Below are 19425 nucleotides of genomic sequence, written 5' to 3' on the forward strand. Positions count from 1 at the left end.
GCCGTGTGTGTGAGACACTGGGTGTGTGTGTGGCATTGTGTGTGTGTGACACTGGGTGTATGTGTGACACTGGGTGTATGTGTGACACTGGTTGCGTGTATGTGACTGTGTGTGTGACACTGGGTATATGTGTGTGACACAGGGTGTGTGTGTGTGTGACACTGGATTGTGTGTGTGACACTGGGTGTGTGTATGTGACTGTGTGTGTGACACTGGATGTGTGTGTGTGACACGGTGTGTGTGTGACACTGGGTGTGTGTGTGTGACACTGGGTATATGTGTGTGACACAGGGTGTGTGACACAGGGTGTATGTGTGACACTGGATGTGTATGTGACACTGGGTGTGTCTGTGTGTGTGACACTGGGGGTGTGTGTGTGACATGGGGTGTGTGACACTGGGTGTGTGACACTGGGTGTGACACAGGATCCATGGCACTGGATGCCTGTGTGCCACCACGTGTGTGGCAGCCTGGGGTGCAACAGGTGTGATGGTGTCTCTGTGTGTGCCATTTTGTGTGTGACACTGTGAGAGACACCAGGGGTGTGTGACAGTGGCTCTGTGTGCGCGTGACATCATGTGTGTCATTCCACACTGCATGTGTGTGTGACCACGTGTGCTGTGTGTGGCAGCAGGTGTGCCACCATGTGCAGGGTCCCTGTCCCTGGGGCCATGAGGGGACATCTGGAGGGGACAGGTAGGGGGTCAGGGCGCTGAGATTTGCTTGGATCTGGTGCATCACCGGGGGAGGCACGTGGTGGCACTTGGGGACCAGGGCACAGAGAGGGTGACAGTGGCCTCAGCCACCTATGGAGGATGGCGTCACCTGCCGTGTGCCTCGCCATGCAAATGTCACAGCCCAGCTGCCGCGGGGACCTGGGCTGTGACATCCCCACAGGGTGGGGACACTAAATGTCACCCTGGTGGTCCAGGAATCCCTTGGGAAGGGACAGGTTTCCCAAGGGATGTGGAGGGAAAGAGCCTCACACGCCTCTGAGGACCTGTGGCCCTGGCAGGAGGTGATGGGACACAGGGACAGCTGCCACCACCCGCCAGGACACAGTGGGGACACCGGGACAGCTGCCACCACCGATGGTGCTCCAGTTTCTTCTCGAGCAGCTGAGAAAGCCACAGTGCTGGGGACAAGGAGGGACACAGGAGGTCCCAGCCCTGGCCTGTCCCCTCCACTTCCTCACAGACAAATGGGCAGAACTCACACTCAGGAATTTTAGTTGGTCTTGGTTTTTCTTTCAGGTTTTTTTTTAATTCCAAAAATCCACCCCCAAGAAACAAAATATTTCCCGTGGGAGGTTGGGGTTTTCCCTCCCCACACAACAGCTCGCCCAGCCTGGTGCTAATATGGCATGAACAAAGAGCCTCTCTAAAAATCCAGCATGGGAGAAGGCTCAGGAAGCAAAAAGGCCCAAAATACAAAAAAAAAAAAAAAAAAAAAAAAAAAAAATTAAAAAAAGGAAAAATGAACAAAACCAACCAAACCCACTTGCCAAGTAGGTGCCCTCCCTCTGCCCCAGCCAAGAACCCCCAACCCCAGCTGAGAGAGTGCAAGACTTGGTTTGCTTTTACCCTTAATGCTTACATTTAATTTTAAAGCACAAACATCAGAGATGGACTCTAAATCGCCAACAAAAAAATAGATATTTACAATATTTCTCCGGGGAAGGGAGGGAAGGAGGAAGGGAGGGAAGGGGGGATCGAAACAAAACAAAACCACAACCAAACCCTTAAACAAGTGACTTTGCTTGCAGGAGTTGTCTTTAGGGAGCAGGCTGGGTTGGTTTTAAATCACTAAGTGATTTTTATTATATATAATTCTCTTTTTTTCTTCCTCGTGGATTTGCACCACGCCGGGGTGGTGAGGAGGGTGGCACGCCGGAGTCTCTGCGGCCGGAGGGCGGGGACACGGCGGGAAGGGGGTGCTGTCCCCGCGGAGCAGGGAGCACCTCGCCCCTCTCAACCCCAGCTCTGGACATTTTTCTTTCGCGTTGCAAAACTCAAAAGGAATCCAAAGGAAAAAGAAAAGCTTAAATTCTTCCGATGTCTTTTCCCGGGAGCCGCCGCCGAGAGCGGCCGAGGCCGAAGGCTCCTCCTCTCGCCTGGGGGGGTTTCCTGCTCCGAGCGCTCCGGCTCCGCTTCGGCCGCACTGCCCCTTGTCACAGGCACTGCGGGATTGTCCCCAGTGTCCCCCTGCGGGGACAGAGCCCGCGGGCCGCCTCTCCTCCTTTATTGCTTCTGAAGCAGCAGGGGGGGTGCGGGCTGCCCCCCGGGGAGCCCTGCGGGGCTGGGGACCGGTGGTGGCACGGAGGGGACACCCCGGATTGTGCTATCGGTACGCTGCCAGGGAGAGAGCAGGGTGCTGACACCGGGGGGACAGAGAGGGGGAGCGTCCAGGCACAGGCAGGACAGGGAGGGAAATAAAATAGTGACCCAGAAAAAGAAGATTCCAACCTTTTTTCCTTTGTTTTTTTTTTTTTTCTTGTCTTTTTTTTGTTGTTTTGTTTTTTTGTCTTTTTTTTTTTGTTGTTTTTTTTAAAGTGCAAAAAGCTCTCTGCTGCCCTAGAGAGAGGTTCTTTGGACCAACCATTCATTGCAAAGGAAAATCGGCAGCGAAAAGGGGGCGGGGGGAAGGAGAGGACGATGCCAGTTCGGTCCCAGGCCGCGGAGCAGCCCTCGCCCCTCCGGCCCCAGAGTGCTTCGTGGTGCCGGCAGCTGGGCAGGAAGAGGAGGCAGCTCCTGTCCCCGCCCCGCGCTCACTCACCCCTGGCTGATGCTTCCCGAGTCCTCCCTGAGCTCTGGTGTACCTGTGGGTTCTCCCCTGCTCCATCCCCTCGGACAGACGAGTTATCCCCCAGCCCCTGCTCCCGGGACACCCCCGGCCACGGGGCTCCTGCCCTGGGTGCTCAGAGAACCGCCCGGATGTGTGGGAGGAGGAGGGGCATGGACAGCAGTCCCTGCAGCCAGTCGAGGGCAAGGCGGAGGGAAAGGGAAAAGGGGGGAAGAGCGCAGGGAAGCACCGGGCTGGTGGCGGCACACAGGGGGACGGGGTGTTCTGGCTCTGCTCCCGCTTCCTCGGAGAGACCTCGACCCTCAAGCGTTGTGCTACCGGGGAAGTGACAAGTGTTTCAAGGCAAGGAGACGACGGGGACGAGTGGAAAAGCTGGGGGGAGAGGGTGCCCCATTTCTCTGCACAGAGGCCTCTGTCACAGCCCCACCTCGGGAGCGGCCAGCCTCCGGGCCGAGGCTCCCTGCCATGTGCCCGTTCCTCCTCTGGTACTGGCCAGCCTGGCGGGACATCTTCCTCGGCAGAAGTCCCGGGGAAGGAGGAGGAGGAAGGACAGCGGAGCGAGGCCAGCGCCGGCCCTGCCTGCCGAGTCAGGTGGGAGGCAGCGGCAGGACACGCAGGGCAAGGGGGGGAGCTGGAGGAGGGGCTCTCCGAGAGGGGCGGGATGGGCTCTTTTCCTTCTCCTCAGTCTGCCCCGGGGAGGGTCTCTAGCTGATTTTTTGGATCAGCTTCTCATCGGACAGGCAGTAGAGGCTGTTGATGGACAGGTCCGAGATGAAGTGCTCACAGGCTTTGCGGGTGATCTGTTTGCAACCCCGCAGGTCGATGAGGGTGACATTGGAGATGCGGCGCAGGTACAGCAAGGCCTGGTCCGTCAGCTTATTGCAGCCTGTGGGCAGAGAGCACAGGGAGCGTGAGGGGGACACCTCCAGCAGCAGCACCATGAGGAGGAGGAATGGGAAACCCAGGGGGCACCTGGGGCAGGGCACACACCTGCCATGTTGAGCTCGGTGAGGGAGTTGCGTGTGGAGGAGCCCACGGCGGTGAGGAGGTTGGCCGACTGGTCCGTGAGGTGGTTGCAGTGGCTGAGGTCGAGGCGGGAGAGCAGGGGCATATGGCGGATGATCAGGCGCAGCGTGGCGTCCGTGATGTCCAGCCCGGCGAGCCGGAAGTCGATCATGTTGCGGAGTTTGCTGCGATTGTCCTGACCTGCACGGGCACAGGGAGAACCAGAGTGGACAGGCTGCCCTGGGGACCCCACCTTGCCCAGCCCAGGCAGCCCCAGGGCAGCAGCAGCTTACTGGGTTTGTCTGTTGGAGGCGTGAGTAAGTCCCGGATCTGAGGGTCCTTGATTCCTACTGCCCACCGAAGATCGAGGGTCCTGAGAAGGGGGCAGCTGGAGGTACTGAGGGCACAGACCGCAGACCAGGAACAGCCCGCTAGGATGAGGTCTTTCAGGCCTGGCACAAGGGAGGCAGGTAACAAGTTAGACAGGTTTGGTAGGCTCCCAGGCATCCCAGATCTCACCCATCTTTTTCCAGGCACATGAGGACGCAGGTGCCCTCCCTGCCTGGGGTGGGACACTTGCTGGGTGATGGGAGCCAGCCCTCAAGAAGCCTTGGAGCAGGCTGGTGGCAGAGGAAGGGACCCCTCCCCAGCCCACACTCACCTGGCAGCCTGTTGACGAGCCATGTAAGCTGTTTTTTTGAGATATTGGTCCAGCTGAGGTCAAGGCTGACCGGCTGCCTTTTGATGATGCCGCTCAGCGCCTGCGGGGTGATGGACTTGCACCTGCTCAAGTCTATCTTTGTCCACAATCTCTTGTCACAGCACCTGGGGACAAGGACAAAGCTGAAAGTTGAGTCCCAAGAGTCCCATAGGATAATAGACAGCCAGCAGGTTGCCTGGCTCCCAGAAAGAGCCTGGCCCTGGTTGTTCCTCCTGGCTCCCATGGCTTTCCCCAAACATGGGAGGCTGCTGAAGGTGTTGGGCCACCCAGCACAGCCCCAGCAGGGTTTTGCTGCTCCAAAATAAAACTCCAAGTTGCAGCTGCAGGCTTGCTTGCCCCCATCTGGGTGTTTCTCCTGATCTTAAGGATCTTTACTCCCAGCAGGCAGAACACTGTGTGTCCCATCCCACAGCCCCAGCGGAGCTCACTCCTTTGCCAGGAGCAAACTCTTCCTCTCACATGGGAATTTGTGGACAGCCGGGACCTGATGGCAGCTTAGCTGAGTCCCTGAAGGTGCAGGCGAGGGGACACTCCTCCACCACACCACTGCCACCAGCTGCTGATCAAAGCAGGCAGTCCCTGCTGCTCAGCTGTTAGAAACCTCCCAGTTTCCATTGCTGTCTGTTCCCAAGCCCTCCATGCACAGCTGTCCTGGTGCCAGCATTGTCTTCTTTGGGCCTGCTGTCCCCCGAGGCGTTTCCAGCCAGCAAAGCCAACCCGCCTGCCTCAGCCTGCCTTCCCTGCCTGCTGGGAGGAGAGGCAGCAAGGGAGGCCAGGAAGGGCAAGCACCATAAGCATGATGGGTGAGGGAAGGGCACTGACATCCCACAAGGACACGGCAGGGGACAGCTGAGGGGACAGGAGGAAAGCAGAAGGCAACAACAGAGATGGGCACACACATGGCAGAGGCAGCAGGGCTGGCTACCATGACACTGCCTGGCTCTGGGAGCGACAGGCGGGCACTGAGGTGACATCCTTCCCTCTGCTCCCTCTGGGTGTCCGCCACAGATGTACTCCCAGCCCCACGACGTGTCCCCACACTCACCACTTGTACCAGGTCTTGCACACCCGCATGCACTCGCAGAGCTCCCTGCGGGTGAGGTAGCGGAACACGGACATCCAGACCTCGCGCTGCACGCAGCTCTCCTCACCCTCCTGCGCACGGCCACCGCGCCCGTTCAGCCGCGCCGCCCCCCCCTCCTCCGCGTTCTCATCCTCCTCCTCCTCTTCCTCCTCCTCTTCCTCGGCGGCCGCCTCGTCATCGCCCCCGCTCCGCAGGGGCATCCTGGCGGGCGCATGGCGCACAACCACGCGCGGAGAGTGCTGCAGGTTGGCCGAGGAGGCCGTGATGGCTTGGAGCTTGGGGACAATCGAAGTGCCGTGGACATCTTTGGTGGGGCGCTGGAGCGTCACGGTGAGGTAGGAGCCGTGCAGCTTGGCCTTCTCCACCTCTGACAGCTCCTTCTTGCCGCTGGGGTTGTTCTCCTTCTCCCGCACCATGGTTCTCTCCGTGGCCTGGAGCCGCAGCAGCTGCCGGCGCTTGAAGCGCTCGTCCCGGCTGGCGCTGTGGTGCTCGCTGGGCCCGGCGCCCGGGGACGAGCGTGTCACCACGCCGCGGGGGGACGCGGGGTCGTGGATCAGCTGCAGCATCGGGGTGGGTGAGTTGGGCGGGGGGGTCAGGGGCTCCTCGCAGCTCCGCAGGGGCCGCAGCACCTTGGCTTGCGCCGTGTCGTCATCGCTCTCCTCCACCTTCCGCTTCTGCGAGGAATGGGGGCGGCTGGTTAGCGGGAATGAGGCCTGGGGAAGGCTTTTCCTTCTCTTCTTCCCCAGGGAAACACCACAGTGCTGGCAGAATGTGCACCAGCAGTGCCCAGTGAAATCACAGAATGGTTTGGGTTAGGTAGGGACATCTTCCACTAGACCAGGTTGCTCCAAATCCAACCTGGCCTTGAACACTTCCAGGGATGGGGAATCCACAGCTTCTCTGCTTAATCTCTGCCAGGGTTTCACCACCCTCAGAGTAAGTAATTTCTTTCCCACAGCTCATTTAAGTACCACGAGGACCATAGTCCACCCACTCCAGCAACAAGCATTCTCCTAACCCCTTCTCAAAAGGGGTGTCTTTTGAGGCTGGGGGTGGCTTCCACTCTGTGCCTCACAGTCCAGTGTCTCCTACAGTGGAATAGCTCAGGCCCTCAAGTGCTGCACCCCCATGATTCTCATTCTCACTGATCACTGCTCCCTCAGCCCATGCTGGTTGAACACATCCCTGGCAGGATGCAGTGGGAGGGATGGAGAACACAGATCCTTGCCTTGCTCCTTACCTGGCCCTTCTCTGCATCGTCACCCTGGTAGCACTTGGGGCACTCCCAGCAGTTGGGGAGCTCATCATTGAGCAGCCCTTCCCCATCCATCTGCAATGAGAGGAGGGGGTCAGCAGCAGCCCAGCCCCACAGCAGAGCTCCCCTTTCTCCAGCACATGCCCTGCTCACCTGCAGACAGCCAGGGTGAACGATCTCGTTGCAGACACAGCACTCCATGAGTTTCTTCTCAAAGTCCTGTGAGTCCTCATTCTGATCCACCTCCCCACAAAGTGCACACGTGACCGAGTGAGGCAACCTGGGCTACAAAGGAAAGCAGGGCTGACACCAGGCCATGGTGGGACAGCCTTCCTCCTTTCCTCCCCTACTACCTGAACCACGGAGAAGCAACCAGCTATCCCCCAGGAATCCAACTGGGACTCACCGCCAAGCACTGCCGGAGGACACAGGACTGCTTCATGCGGCCGGGCCCGCCAAACTTCTTCATGTCCCTGCAGTAGTGGCACATGCCACACTCGCCCTGCATGCAGGCCTTGCACTTCCGGCACCGCACCCGCCTCCGCCGGGCGCCCGACACGATGGGAGACACCGTGGACCTGACGGGAGTGGGGCGCGGTGCTGGCTTCATGGTGTGCGGCTTGGTGATGGGGATGGTGGGCAGGCGCACCCGCAGCCGGGCCTGGAGCTTCAGCTGGCAACAGGGAGAGAGGGAACTGGGTGAGGAGAGGGGAGTGCTGTGTTCTGCTGGCATCTGGAAGGCTCTGAACCCTGGATCCTGCACTATGACTGTGGACACTGTGCCGGAGAGTGGCTCTGCTCCCTCAGTGCTCCACAGCCAAAGGGGCCTGGATCAGGGCTGACCTGCAACTTCTCCTGGAGCACACACCCTAACCCATCACACCACCCCACACCCAGAGCTCCCCTTTCTCTCACCCCCTGCTAGGGCTCAAATGGGTCTGGAAAGGGCACAGCATCCATGCTTTCCTACCAAAGCAAGGAATGACAAGGTCCACCCAGGCTGTCCTCTCTGTGTCACTCTGCTAACTGCACAAAGGGACAGCTCTGGTCACTGTTTCCCAAGCTCAAGGCACACTGGGAACACCCACACCCTCCTTGTTTACAGTGCAGGTAGGACAGCACAGCTCTCCAGCTGTCACCCTGCATCCCATCAGCCCTGACAGGAAATCTGCTGGCTGCAGCATCCTTCTGGGATTGGCTATGCTGGGCTGTGCATCACAGCTGATGGGCCTGGGGAAGGGCAGGCTCCCAGGGATGGGGTTGGGGATGTGCCAGGCCTCTGAGTGCTGAACCCAAAGCATGCACACATCTCCAGGTCACTTCTCCCAGAAAAGCTGCCCAAGATGCTTGTGTTGCAAAGATCACTCTGGGTCCCCTGGGCAGGGCAGGCAAGCAGAGAGAGGCACCTCCGAAGGGCAATCCAAGAGGCTCATTTGTCTCCAGACTCCGTAATGGGGTGTTACCCATCCTTCCCAGGGTGAGGGGGTCCTGCTTTTCCCATAGCCTGCCTGGGAGCCCATCTCCTGGCAGGAAGGAAGAAGTGACCTCTGGGAGCCATCCTGGCAGGCCACAGGAAGGCAGCCTGCAGAGGGGAAGTCCGGCTGCTCCGTGCCTCCATCTGCCCAGCGAGCTCAGCCCGGGCTGCAGCTCAGCTGTGGGCCCTGGGCTATGAGCACAGCTGGACAGGGGAAGGCAGGGATGCATGGAAAGGTCCCATTGCTGAAGAGCTGGCTGCTATCCACAGGGAGAGACTCCTGGGAGTGAGCTGCCTTGCCTGGTGTTGCAAGACCCAATCCTAAAACAGGGACAGGGACACAAGGGACATGTTCACCTCACAGTGAGGGGCTGGACTGCTCTTGACCATCAACGCCACACCTCACCCACCCCTACCACAGTGAGGCCTTCCCTGACACACAACATTCCTTGGGCCATCCAGGGTTCTCCCTATCAATGCAGAGAACTCCTAGGAGAGCAGGATCACCCCCTCCTCCCACAACAAGGCTCCCTGTTCACCAAGCACAACCAAAGGGCTGGAGAACACGGAGCAGCCAAGGCTGATCTGGTTACCACCCATCAGCTGAGCCGGGATAACCGGCACAGTGGGAGATCTCTGGGTTTGCCCGCAGTGCCATGGAGGTGGCTGCACCCCACGTCCCACTTTGGCACTGCTCCCAAGGCGGGTATGGAAGCGGTGCCACCACACCCAGGCCTGGCAAATGACTCAACACGTAACACCCATCTGGGTCCCCTCCTTGCAGCTCCTACCTTATCTCTCTTGGGCCACTGGACGATGGGGACGCCTGTAAGTGCCAGTTTGGGGTCGCTGTTTGCGTATTCTTCCAACAGTAGCTAATGGAGAGACAAATGGGGGGGGAACACAGCAGAGAGACAAAAAGCACAGGTGTGAGCAGAGGGAAACACAGCTCCCGCCAGCGAGGCAGGCTCTGACCAGATGCCAAGGCCAGCATGCTTCAAAGGCGGCTGGGAAGGAGCCCTCCTCTCCCCACACCCGCCAGCAACCATCCCTCCTCCCCACATGAGACAGACAAGCTCTGTCGAGTCGATCTGCACCAGCGCTTTCATCAACTGCATTTCAGCCCCGAGGCCCCGCGCTGGGCGGCGGTAGAAGTGGAGAGCGCCAAGATTCGGCAAACTGGGGGGATTTTGGGGGGAAGGATTCATCAGCATCATCCCCCCCAGCTGCTCCCCAGGCACGGGGCAGCCTGGAGGGTGCAGCAGCAGCAGCAGGATATGATACCCCAGCACCCCCTCCGTGGCCTGGCACAAACTGCCGGTAGCTGAGAGCTGCTCCCCCGCACTGCCTCGGGATTTGGCTTTGACTTGGAGGGAAAGATCCCTCGGCACCGACCGGACTGGCACGCTGCCCTCCGGCACGACAGCCCCTCGCTCCCGGCGCATGGGGCTCCCGCGCTCACCCCGGTCCTTTCAGCACCCTCCAGCAGCACGGCCTCCTCCCCACATCCACTCCCCACCGAATTTGCTGGTTGCAAAGGTGCTTTATTTACTTGACGTTGCTATGGTTACGCAGGCAGGAGCCTCCTGCCGGCATCCCGGCGGGCGCTGCTTCCCGCTGCCAGGCAGGGCCAGGGCAGGGGGTGCCCGGCGTGCCCCCCGCCCGGTTTTCCGTGTGTCTGGGCAGGCAGGAAGCCGCAGTCTCTCCTGGGCTCCCCGGCAGCGCAGCGTGCCGCCTTCAGACCTTCCGCCTCCCCGCGAGCACACGCCGAGGGAAAGGTCAGGGCTCGGAGCTCCCACACGGACATCGTGGGACTGCAGCGTCTGCCCGCCCGTGGCACCGGGGACGGGGCGGGGGTGGGGGCGGCTCAGGCACGCTCCCCGCCACGGAGCCGGGGGACCGCGGGGGCTCCCGGGTCCTGCGGCTGCATCGGGCTCGGAGCCGGGGTGGGCGACAGGCCGCTGGTCCCCTGTGCCCCGTGGCGCTGTGGCCGGCGGGACGCGGCAGAGCGGACCCTGCGCTCACACGGCCGGAGCGCCTCGGCAGCGGCGCCGGTGAGAGCGCCCCGGGAACGGGAGAGGTGAGCACAAGCACCGGCCAGGGACCCCTCCGGAAAAGCAAGGGTCCCCCCGCGGTCCCCTCCCACCCTGTCCGGGACAGGAGCGTCCCCGCGTCCCCTCCCCGCGCCACGAGCGTTGCCAGCTGCCTGACCTTGCGCCGCTGGAGCTGCCGAGACTCTGGGGTGAAGTTTGCCGAGCCCTCTTTGTTTCGGTGCCCGCACTGCGAGGGCTGGGGCCCCCTCCCTTCTCCCCGGACACCTCCAGGGGCTGGCTCAGACCCCGGCCGGACCCCCGGTGTGCGGGGACATGGCTGGGGAGCAGCTGCGCCCCCCGCCCCGAGCGCCCCCGGCTCCTCCCCGCCCCCAGCAGCCGCACTGGCGGCCGCGTGCTCCTGCCGAGCCCTTGGGCAGCGGCGGCGGCAGCTTCCTGAGCCGGAGACAATGCTGCTGCGTCACCCACATGCGGTTCCCAGCAATGCTTTGCAACGGGAAGATGGCAGAAGAGAAAAAGGGAGCGAGGAAGCGGAGGGCAGAGCCGCGCTGCTGCAGCGCCGGGAGGGGCCGGGACGGCGGGGATTGGCGCAGGGTCCGGGCGGCGCTGCCCACCGGCCTCCCCGGGATCCCTCCCTCCCTCCGCCGCCGCAATCCGAGAGGCCGGGGCCGGGCTCCTCGGGGCCGGGCAGAGCGCGGCGAAGAGCCCTTACCCCGTCCCGCTCGGGCCCAGCCTCCCCGGCGCCTTTGTTTTGTCTGTTCCGAGGCGGGTTCGGGATCGGGGAGACCCCGCTGGAGCGAGCGGGGCTTTGGAATGCAGGCAAGGGTCAATCCCCTTGCCGCTCCCCCCAGGGTCTGCGCCCCCACACTCCCGACCTGGAGGGACAAACATCCCGCCAGCCAAGTTTGGGAGCAGCCACATTCCCAAAGGCACCGGGGACCAAACCGCTAGAGGGGGACAGATCCATTCCGGGCGATCAAGGTGTCCCCAAGCAATCCCAGCCCCCCGAGACGCCCCCCAGATATACACCGCAATTAAAATGGAGGAAACTCCAGAAATAAAACCAAACAGCACAGGGGAGCAGCGGCTGCTCCCACTTCTGATGCACCCAAAGCATCCGCAGCCAACTCCAGCTCTGTGTTCCCAGGAAGCCAGTCAGTCACATGCTGACCTGGCTCGGGACTGTCACCAACTGTGCAACCAGTGACACCCTCGGGTCCCCGGCATGGGCTCTCTCCGACCCGCAGGCAGGAGTGTGACCAGTGCTGCCATCCCACCATGGGAGACCTGCCTGGCAGAGCTCACAGGCCATCCTGAACTTCCTCACCCATCCCAGAGGATTCCATCCCCATTCCTCACTGAATTCTCTCTGCCCATTGCCCAGTCAGACAGTGACCAATGCCACACCAGAGGTTTTGAGGTGAGGTCCTGGAGACAGGACCAGCACTTCAGGGAGAGGCTTATCTTGTTTCTACAATCCTTGGTGCTCCAACAGCTCCATGCACAGCACAGATATAACCTGTTTGTGCCAAGACACAGGGGCCTGGCTTTAGACCTGCTGTCAGCTGCCTCATGACCATCCTCCTGTCAAAACCAGTCATGGAAATCACCACAGAGAGATCAGAAATCATGGATGGAAGCAGTCAAAATACAACAGGACCTCTCAGAAATTCCCTCTTAGTCAATGATCCTTCCAATGACCTCCATCACACTCAGAATTTTCAGACAATTCCTGCCACAGAGCTGAAAGCACAACATTGTCAAATCCAAAGTGTCACATTCCACCAAGTGACGCTCCAGGCTGAACTCGTGACAGGACACATATTTCTCCACGTGACCCAAAACACAGACACCCTGAAATCCTGATCACCACACAAGAGGCTGTGGGAAAAGGCAGCATTTTCCTGCTCCTGGAGTGCCTGGGCACACTGGATAGCAGAGGGTGGCACCCCTGCAAGTCTGGATGAGAAAACGCCATGTTCTGACCGTGGGGAGCAGAGACCAAAGTGCAGCTTCCCCAGCTTGGCCAGATCCCAGCTCCATCAATGACCTTACCTGGTGACACAAGGGCAAACATACCTGCTGCAGATTGGTGGCCCCAGCTAGAAGTTTTAGCTAGAAATGTCTTAAGCCCTTCCCAGGCTTTACAAGCCAACTTCTACTGGCCACTTCCATCACCTCTATGGAAAATGGGTTTTGAAAGTAGAGCTTTGCTGTGGTTGGACAAACTTGTCCCACTTTCCCCAGCCACTGGAGGCTGTGACTAAGGATCTTGATGCCTTGAGGATGTCAGTCCTGAGGGACAGAGTCCTGCAGCTCAGGATACTTCCAAACCTCCAAGGACAGCCAGCTTTAAGGAACAAATCCTCAGGGAAGTTGTCTGGGATCACAAAGGCTGTCACTCACAGCTCATCTGCGAGGTACAATTGGACACAGGGGCCTGGTCACACCAAAACCACAGGCACACCTTTACTACCTCCAAAATATGAACAGATTCTTTGATCAGGTCTCAAACTCCAACTGAACACCAATAACCTTTAAGGCTCTGCCTTTAAAACGCCCAACACCAGGCTCCTTTCATCAGCCCAAGGGTGAAACACAGAGCCCCCAAGCTCAGGTTCCTCCAGAGCACCATACAGGGCTCAGAAACACACACATCACATTCTCAAAGGTCACAGCACACACAGGATGCTTGAAAAGCCACAAAAACCAGAAATTCAGCCCCTAACAGCACCTAGACTCTTTCAGCCAAGGACCCAGAGCCACACCCTCTGCTCCAAACACAGCAGAGCTCTGGATTTACCTGAACATTTCACAAAAAACCATCAGGAGATAGCACTCAGAAATAAAAACAATGGCAAAGACAAGGACACATGCATGACCCTGTCTGGATGTCAGCTTTGGTACAGGCAAGCAGCTGTACAGATCGCCAGCAGCATGGAGGGGAGCAGGAAGTAACTTTTTAGGGACTAGAATGGATTTCTGGGGATAGAGTGAAGCTGACATTCCCATTTCAGTGCTGAAACAGCTAAAACACCAAGGCTCATTGGGTCAGCTGAACAGACGAAGGCAAGTAAAATCCAAACAACCCTCACCAGCCCAAAATAACTGACTCTCAACTCCAGGTCGCACCCTGGGCAAACAACTCAAAGGAACAAAGCCAAATCCACCTGGGGCAAGGAAAAGGTTCCAACTGTCACAGAGTCCACAGCCAAAACTGGAAGTGAACTGCATCTTCCACGAGCACTCCTGCACTGACAGCCATAAGGCACCCAGCCAGGGCACAGGCACCCTCCTGCTTTCCCAACCCCAAATCCCAGGGCTGTCCCTCAGGTGCAACATCAGCCTCACACAGAGGAAGAGGAGGACACAAATCCTGCCCCAGGACAGGGGCAGGGTGAGGTGAAGCCCAGTTTCCACATGGGAAGTGCTTTGCACTCTCTCAGCCCTACCTTGACATCAGCGATGAGGGCGTCCTCGTCCTCGATTCCGGTGGGAACGCACTTCTTGTGCAGAGGGAGCGACTCCAGCTTGTCCACGAGGCAGCGCAGCCCCTCCAGCTCAAACTGGGTCAGGTGCACCCTCCTGCTCTTGCGGGGGCTGCCCCCGCTGGGCTCCCAGGCCTGGCCGTTCTGGGAGCCGCGGCTGGAGTCAGAGGAGTCCATGGATGGGGTCTTCTTGAGACCCGGCAGGCTGCTCCGGCAGCTCTTGCCCAGTTCATCATAGTCCACGCTGGCACCGTTGGCGATGGGGCTGGTGAGAATGGACCTCCTGGTCGCGGGGCGCCGGGATTCCTTCCCTGCTGCATCCTCATCATCATCCTCCTCCTCCTCCTCTTCCATGTTCACCGAGTCCGAGGAGCTCAGCTCCATATCTGCCATGATGGACAAACAGGAGAGCAATCACAGGAAGTGTTCTGTGTTTAGGGGGATCTCCCCCATCATGAGGGATGCTGGAGCAACAGATTTGTAGGAGGTGAAAGGAACAGAGAAGCTGAAAAAGCTGAAAACAGCTATACACCCTTCCCATTCCTGGCTTGTCTGTGGGAATGCAGGGCACCAGATATGGAAAAAGGTCCCAGAGGAAGAAATAGCAAATGCTCTAGACTGAATTTCATGTCATAGACTTAATTTCATGGAATTGGGTTGGAAGGGACCTGGACTGTCATCTAGCCCAACCCCAGTGCCATGGGCCTGGACGTGCCATGGGCCTGGTCATCTTCCACTACATCATGTTGCTTAAAGCCCTATTCAACCTCATTTTGCTGTGGAGGGCTCAGGATCTTGATGCTGCCTTCCAGATGCGATAAAGAGGATGTGGACTCACTCATGACTGTGAGGTCGCTGAGCCCTCCAAGTAACAGTGTCAGCCCCTCAAACCCTGTGTGCAGAAGGCCCTGGCCAGCCAGAGAGAATTCCTGCCCACAGCACCGTGGTGGCCACAGCAACTTCCCCACACCTCTTCTGTATAAGGCTCTGAACTGGTGGTGTGCTGGTTTCACAGCTGCGAGGAACCTGGGCTGCTGCAGGGCCAGAGGAGGAAGCAGAAGTCTGGCTGGTTGTGACTTCATGCCCAAAAAAATCCCCACCCAGCCCTCCCCTGCCTGGCACACTGCTGAGCCAGTGCCCCAGCAGGAGGGTGCAAGAAGCCAGTTGGATAGGATAAGGAAGGAATAAGGGCTGGACTTACCCATGCTGAGGGATTCCTTCTGGAAGTCCTTGGTCAGGTGGGAGCGGCTGGTGATGCAGTACACGTAACGCTCCAGCACGTACCAACACATCTCGTAATAGAAGGGATAACGAAATTTATTTGGGACCTGCAAAACAGGCAAGAGGATCTGTCAGGCCTCCTTCCCACTGCTGCTCTCAGATGACAGATGGCACACCAGGAGTGGCCCAGTGTCCAGCACGGGTCTCCCACAGGTCCTTACCCGTGTGCGGTCCTCGATGCTGTAGATCCGGAGCTGCATAGGGATGTTGAAGCTGTGTAAGAAGTTGCCACCAAAAACCAGCGTGTCCATGGGAGTGTACACAGCATGGATCCAACCTTGGGGAGAAAGTAGAGTTGGAAGAATCCTTCTGATCCATCATGCATAGCTGTTTGTCACCCTGGTGTCATCCTAGATTGTTTCCTAATTGTGTCAGGCCTGGCACCAAGGGGAACAGCCTTCTGAAGTCTGTTCCAACACTCTAAACACCTTCAAAATAACTCAAGTTCCACTCCTTATCTCCAAGGCTAAGCAATCCAGCCAAGGCCAACATCTGGGGAATTCCAGCGTGGGTTTCCTTAAGGCAAAGTCACTCAGTTCAGGAAAGTGTCAGTTGTGATAACAGGACTCAAATGAGTGAGTTGTGCAACCCCTGGTGTTTTCTGTTCCTGGTCCTGCTGTACGCCACAGCTCTGTCACAAGACACCCAGGAAGCTGAGGAGCTGCCTAGAGCCAGCCTGTCCTGAACCTACACTGTTCCATGTGTCAATATGACAGGATCTGGGAAAGCCTCCTTTAATAATTAATCAAATGTGATATGAGCCAGCCACAGCTTTCCTAACACTTGGGCTGGATCCACAATGCCATCACAGGCATGTTTTGGGAGGTGGCAAGCAAGAGGACAGAGCCACATCACATCTCCCTCTCCCATTGACTCATGAGGGAGCTAAACCCTGCCAGTGTCCCAGGAGTTTCAGTGCTGCCACAACCCTGGCCAAGACCAGGATGCCCCTGCCCACCCCGAGGGTACCTGAGGGGATGACAAATGTGTAGCCCTGCTTGAGCTCGATGCGCTGGCACTCTGACACTCTGTCCCCAAGGAAAATGTCTCCCTGCTTCCCTGAGAGAAGCCAGTTTTCATAGAGCTCCAGGTTCTGGGGTGTGGGAGGGATCAGCCAGAAGATCTGCAAATAAAGACAACACATTCATCTAAGTCATCACATAATGAACAGCTATGGCTTCTGCCCAACATCTGAATCTCTTCCTCACCCCTCTCCCTGAGAACTTCCCAGCAAAATGACTGCAACAGCTGCCCCCCTCGAGAGGATGAGCAAGGCCTTTCCCAGCCTGACACAGTGTTACAGGTAGCCTGAGCTTGGGATGCTTTTTAACCTGTGATTTACATCAGTGTCATGAGATACAGAACCCAGGAAAGCCACCAGAGTGACAAGGAGATTTACTGAGTTTGATTTACATGTTAGAGCTACACCTGAACTAGGGATTGGCACCTGTCTGGCTACATGCAATACAGATAAGTTTAGGGTGGAAAAGATTTTGATTTGCTGTCTGGGACCTGCATCCTCAAGGATTTACACAAAAACAGACCAACAGCCACTTTCCTAAAGCACCTATAGCTGTCCCAACAGGTACTGTCCTACCTTTCCCCCTCGGTGGATGTGGTACCACACAGAAGTGCCACCAAAGTCCACGTGGAAATCTGTGTAGCAGCCCTTGACACTCATCAAACAGTACCTGGTGGAAAACAAGATGAGAAGGTGAAAATGAATGGTGATCCACACTTTGGAGCAGATATGATATTCCAAGGGAATGGGTTCCCCAAACCCAGGCCAATGGTTCAGAGCAGTGTAACAAACCACTCAGCCCCTTTTCCACACAGCTAAAGGGGATTCAAGAAGTGACTGCAGTGGCCTTACAAGTGTCACCCACAAAAATAAGCTGGGAGACTGATCCTCCCCCTTCCCCTTGGTACACACTGCTGCTCCCTTGGGCAGTTTTCCTGCAAGAGATTGCTGCCTGCCACAGCTCAGGAAGCCACTTACTTCTGCACCTTTGGATACTGCATCTCCAGGATGGCATTGGTAGACTCTGTCTGACTTTCCTTCAGGTGCCTGGGCCACATGTTGTCAACCCAGTCAATCAAATCCACCTACAGCAGAGAGGGAGGAGACATGAGCAGAGAGAAAAGGGGCATAGCAAAACCTTTTGCTACCCCATGCTGGGAAATCCCTTTTTGGTCCTGGGACAGTGTGCTTCTCGGACAGTCCTACACATAAAGCACTTAGGATCAGGTGTTCAGATGCCAGCTCTGGAGTTCCATAAAAGTATGCCAGATGGTATCTCCTAGGGGTGAGATTGAACTCCCTAAACTTCAGGGGAGCCAGAGATGTCGAGGTCCCCTCTGCAGTTAACAGAGAGAAGTAACTGGCACCACACAGCTGCCACTTCCACTCTGCTGACTGCAGAGGTAGTTTGAGATGTTCATCCCACCCACCCCACCTCCCACAATTCATCGCCCCAGCACAAAACAGCTTCCTGCCCCTCTTCCAGCACATCACCAGTCTTGGCCTCCTCTGCCCTCAGAGATTTCAGCATTTTACATCAGGAACCCTCCCTGCCACACTGTGCAGAGCTCAGACTTCCATGTTTCTAACTGCTGACAGCCAATGAACAGGCTATCTCTCCACAGAGTGACAGGCCAGGGACTTGGCCATGGTCACCACAGCCTGACTAGGAGATCAGATCCAGCAGCTTCCAGACTGACATCCCAGCTGAGTCCACGCATGTTCCGAGCAGCCCCTCTTCTACCACATCCCAATGCCAGGCTGGCACCTTGCTTCCAGACTTCCAGGGAAAGCAGATCCCTGGGGAAGAAGAGCCCCACTCACCGTAGCAGGTCTCTGCACCAGGTTCTCCAGCTTGGTGTGGCTGAACTCCAGGCTGATGACGTTGTAGAGTTTCTCCCGCTCCTCCTCTGGCGTTTCGTAGTAGCGCGCCCACTGCGCCATGGACATCTCGATGTCCCGCTGCGTGTTCACGTCCATCACATCCACTATCCGTCTGCTCCCTGCCACAGGGACAGACACGTCACTGAGCTGTCCCTGTGCCCCATGGGCTCCAGGGGGTGGGATCCTCAAAGACTCCAGCCACACAAGTACAGGGTGGCTCTGGACACTTACCCACACACAGCCGCACATCGTTCACGCTGAAGTCCGGATCCGGCATCCTGTGGGACAAACATCTGGTTAAAAAGACCATCAAGTGCTTCTGGCTGCACACTCTGTGACCCAGGAATTGGCACCCTGAAGGTACATCTGTGCTGATTTGGTGCTGGAGAAAGCCATAGAAGAGGATCTCTGGGGGCACAGGACTGGGGTGAACACTAGGACAAACTTCTGGCTTGGGAAGCAGGCTTGGGAATAGGATGTACCATTCCCAGAGCTGCTGTACAGTGACTTCTAGCAAAGGAGCCAGGAGGCCTTGAACTAAGCAATCCCATCTCCCGTTTTAAAGGCTGCTTGTGTGAGTTATCCCAGTCCAAAGGCACGGCCAGAGCAGGACACGCAGTATATTCCACTGACACAGCAGAACCACTCCAATGTTTGTACTGGCACCCTCCTCTGTACAAACACTGCTGTCACAGGCAGAGCAGGCTGGCAGCCATTCGAGCAGCTCTTGACCCAGAGAAATATCCAAAAGCTCAGAAGAAATCCAGTTTCAGCCACACTGTAATACCCAGTATTAAATCTCTACCCTCCCAAGTCACCCAGCAGTTAGGCTGAGCCTGGCATGACTTCCTACCCAATTCCCCCCAGCAAAGAACATCCTGCACTGGATGAGATGTCATCCATCTGTTCACAGCTATGGAACCTCATGGTTTCAGAGCAGTGCTGCTGGTACTAGCTCTGAAAGTTTGTGAGGGGTCATTTATTCCTCTAATCAACCCCAAAAACGCTGACCCAGCTTACACTTAAAGCTGCAAACCTCAATGGATGTACTGCAGCAAGAGAGGCAGACAGCAGCTTAGAAGTTCAGAAAATCAGGTTGGAATTCTGGAAAATGCCAGAAATACTACAAATTGTTTGATTCTCTGGCAATAGATGCCTATATTACTAGGAAATAAACCCAGCCAGATGTTGCATCAGAGCAGCAGTGGGACTTTCCAGACATTTGGTGGAATTCTGATCACCTACAGCCAATTCAGTCCTCTCATTTTCAGTCCAGACAGACTAGGAAGAAGGGGATAACTGAGCTGGAAGACATTTCTCTCTGCACATAAAGAACAGCGTGGACACGACAGTCAAACC

At 57.5% G+C, this 19425-nt stretch overlaps 1 protein-coding gene across 1 annotated transcript in view; it reads right to left on the minus strand.

The window, feature by feature from the left end:
• Positions 1 to 2474: 2474 nt before the first annotated feature.
• KDM2A (lysine demethylase 2A) overlaps positions 2475 to 19425 on the minus strand; it is a 32619-nt gene continuing 15668 nt past the window's right edge. The window contains exons 6-22 of the mRNA XM_064715411.1: positions 18298 to 18344; positions 18007 to 18185; positions 17161 to 17267; positions 16759 to 16852; positions 16131 to 16284; positions 15323 to 15438; positions 15082 to 15208; positions 13845 to 14266; positions 9133 to 9216; positions 7274 to 7540; positions 7021 to 7152; positions 6853 to 6942; positions 5574 to 6286; positions 4469 to 4632; positions 4101 to 4259; positions 3793 to 4008; positions 2475 to 3688 (exon numbers count right to left, since the gene is read on the minus strand). Of these exons, the coding sequence (XP_064571481.1) occupies positions 3507 to 3688; positions 3793 to 4008; positions 4101 to 4259; positions 4469 to 4632; positions 5574 to 6286; positions 6853 to 6942; positions 7021 to 7152; positions 7274 to 7540; positions 9133 to 9216; positions 13845 to 14266; positions 15082 to 15208; positions 15323 to 15438; positions 16131 to 16284; positions 16759 to 16852; positions 17161 to 17267; positions 18007 to 18185; positions 18298 to 18344 (3253 nt within the window). The 3' untranslated portion in view covers positions 2475 to 3506. The remainder of the gene's footprint in view (positions 3689 to 3792; positions 4009 to 4100; positions 4260 to 4468; positions 4633 to 5573; positions 6287 to 6852; positions 6943 to 7020; positions 7153 to 7273; positions 7541 to 9132; positions 9217 to 13844; positions 14267 to 15081; positions 15209 to 15322; positions 15439 to 16130; positions 16285 to 16758; positions 16853 to 17160; positions 17268 to 18006; positions 18186 to 18297; positions 18345 to 19425) is intronic.

This window comes from Zonotrichia leucophrys, chromosome 5, assembly GCF_028769735.1.
Source record: "Zonotrichia leucophrys gambelii isolate GWCS_2022_RI chromosome 5, RI_Zleu_2.0, whole genome shotgun sequence".
Classification (NCBI taxonomy): domain Eukaryota; kingdom Metazoa; phylum Chordata; class Aves; order Passeriformes; family Passerellidae; genus Zonotrichia; species Zonotrichia leucophrys.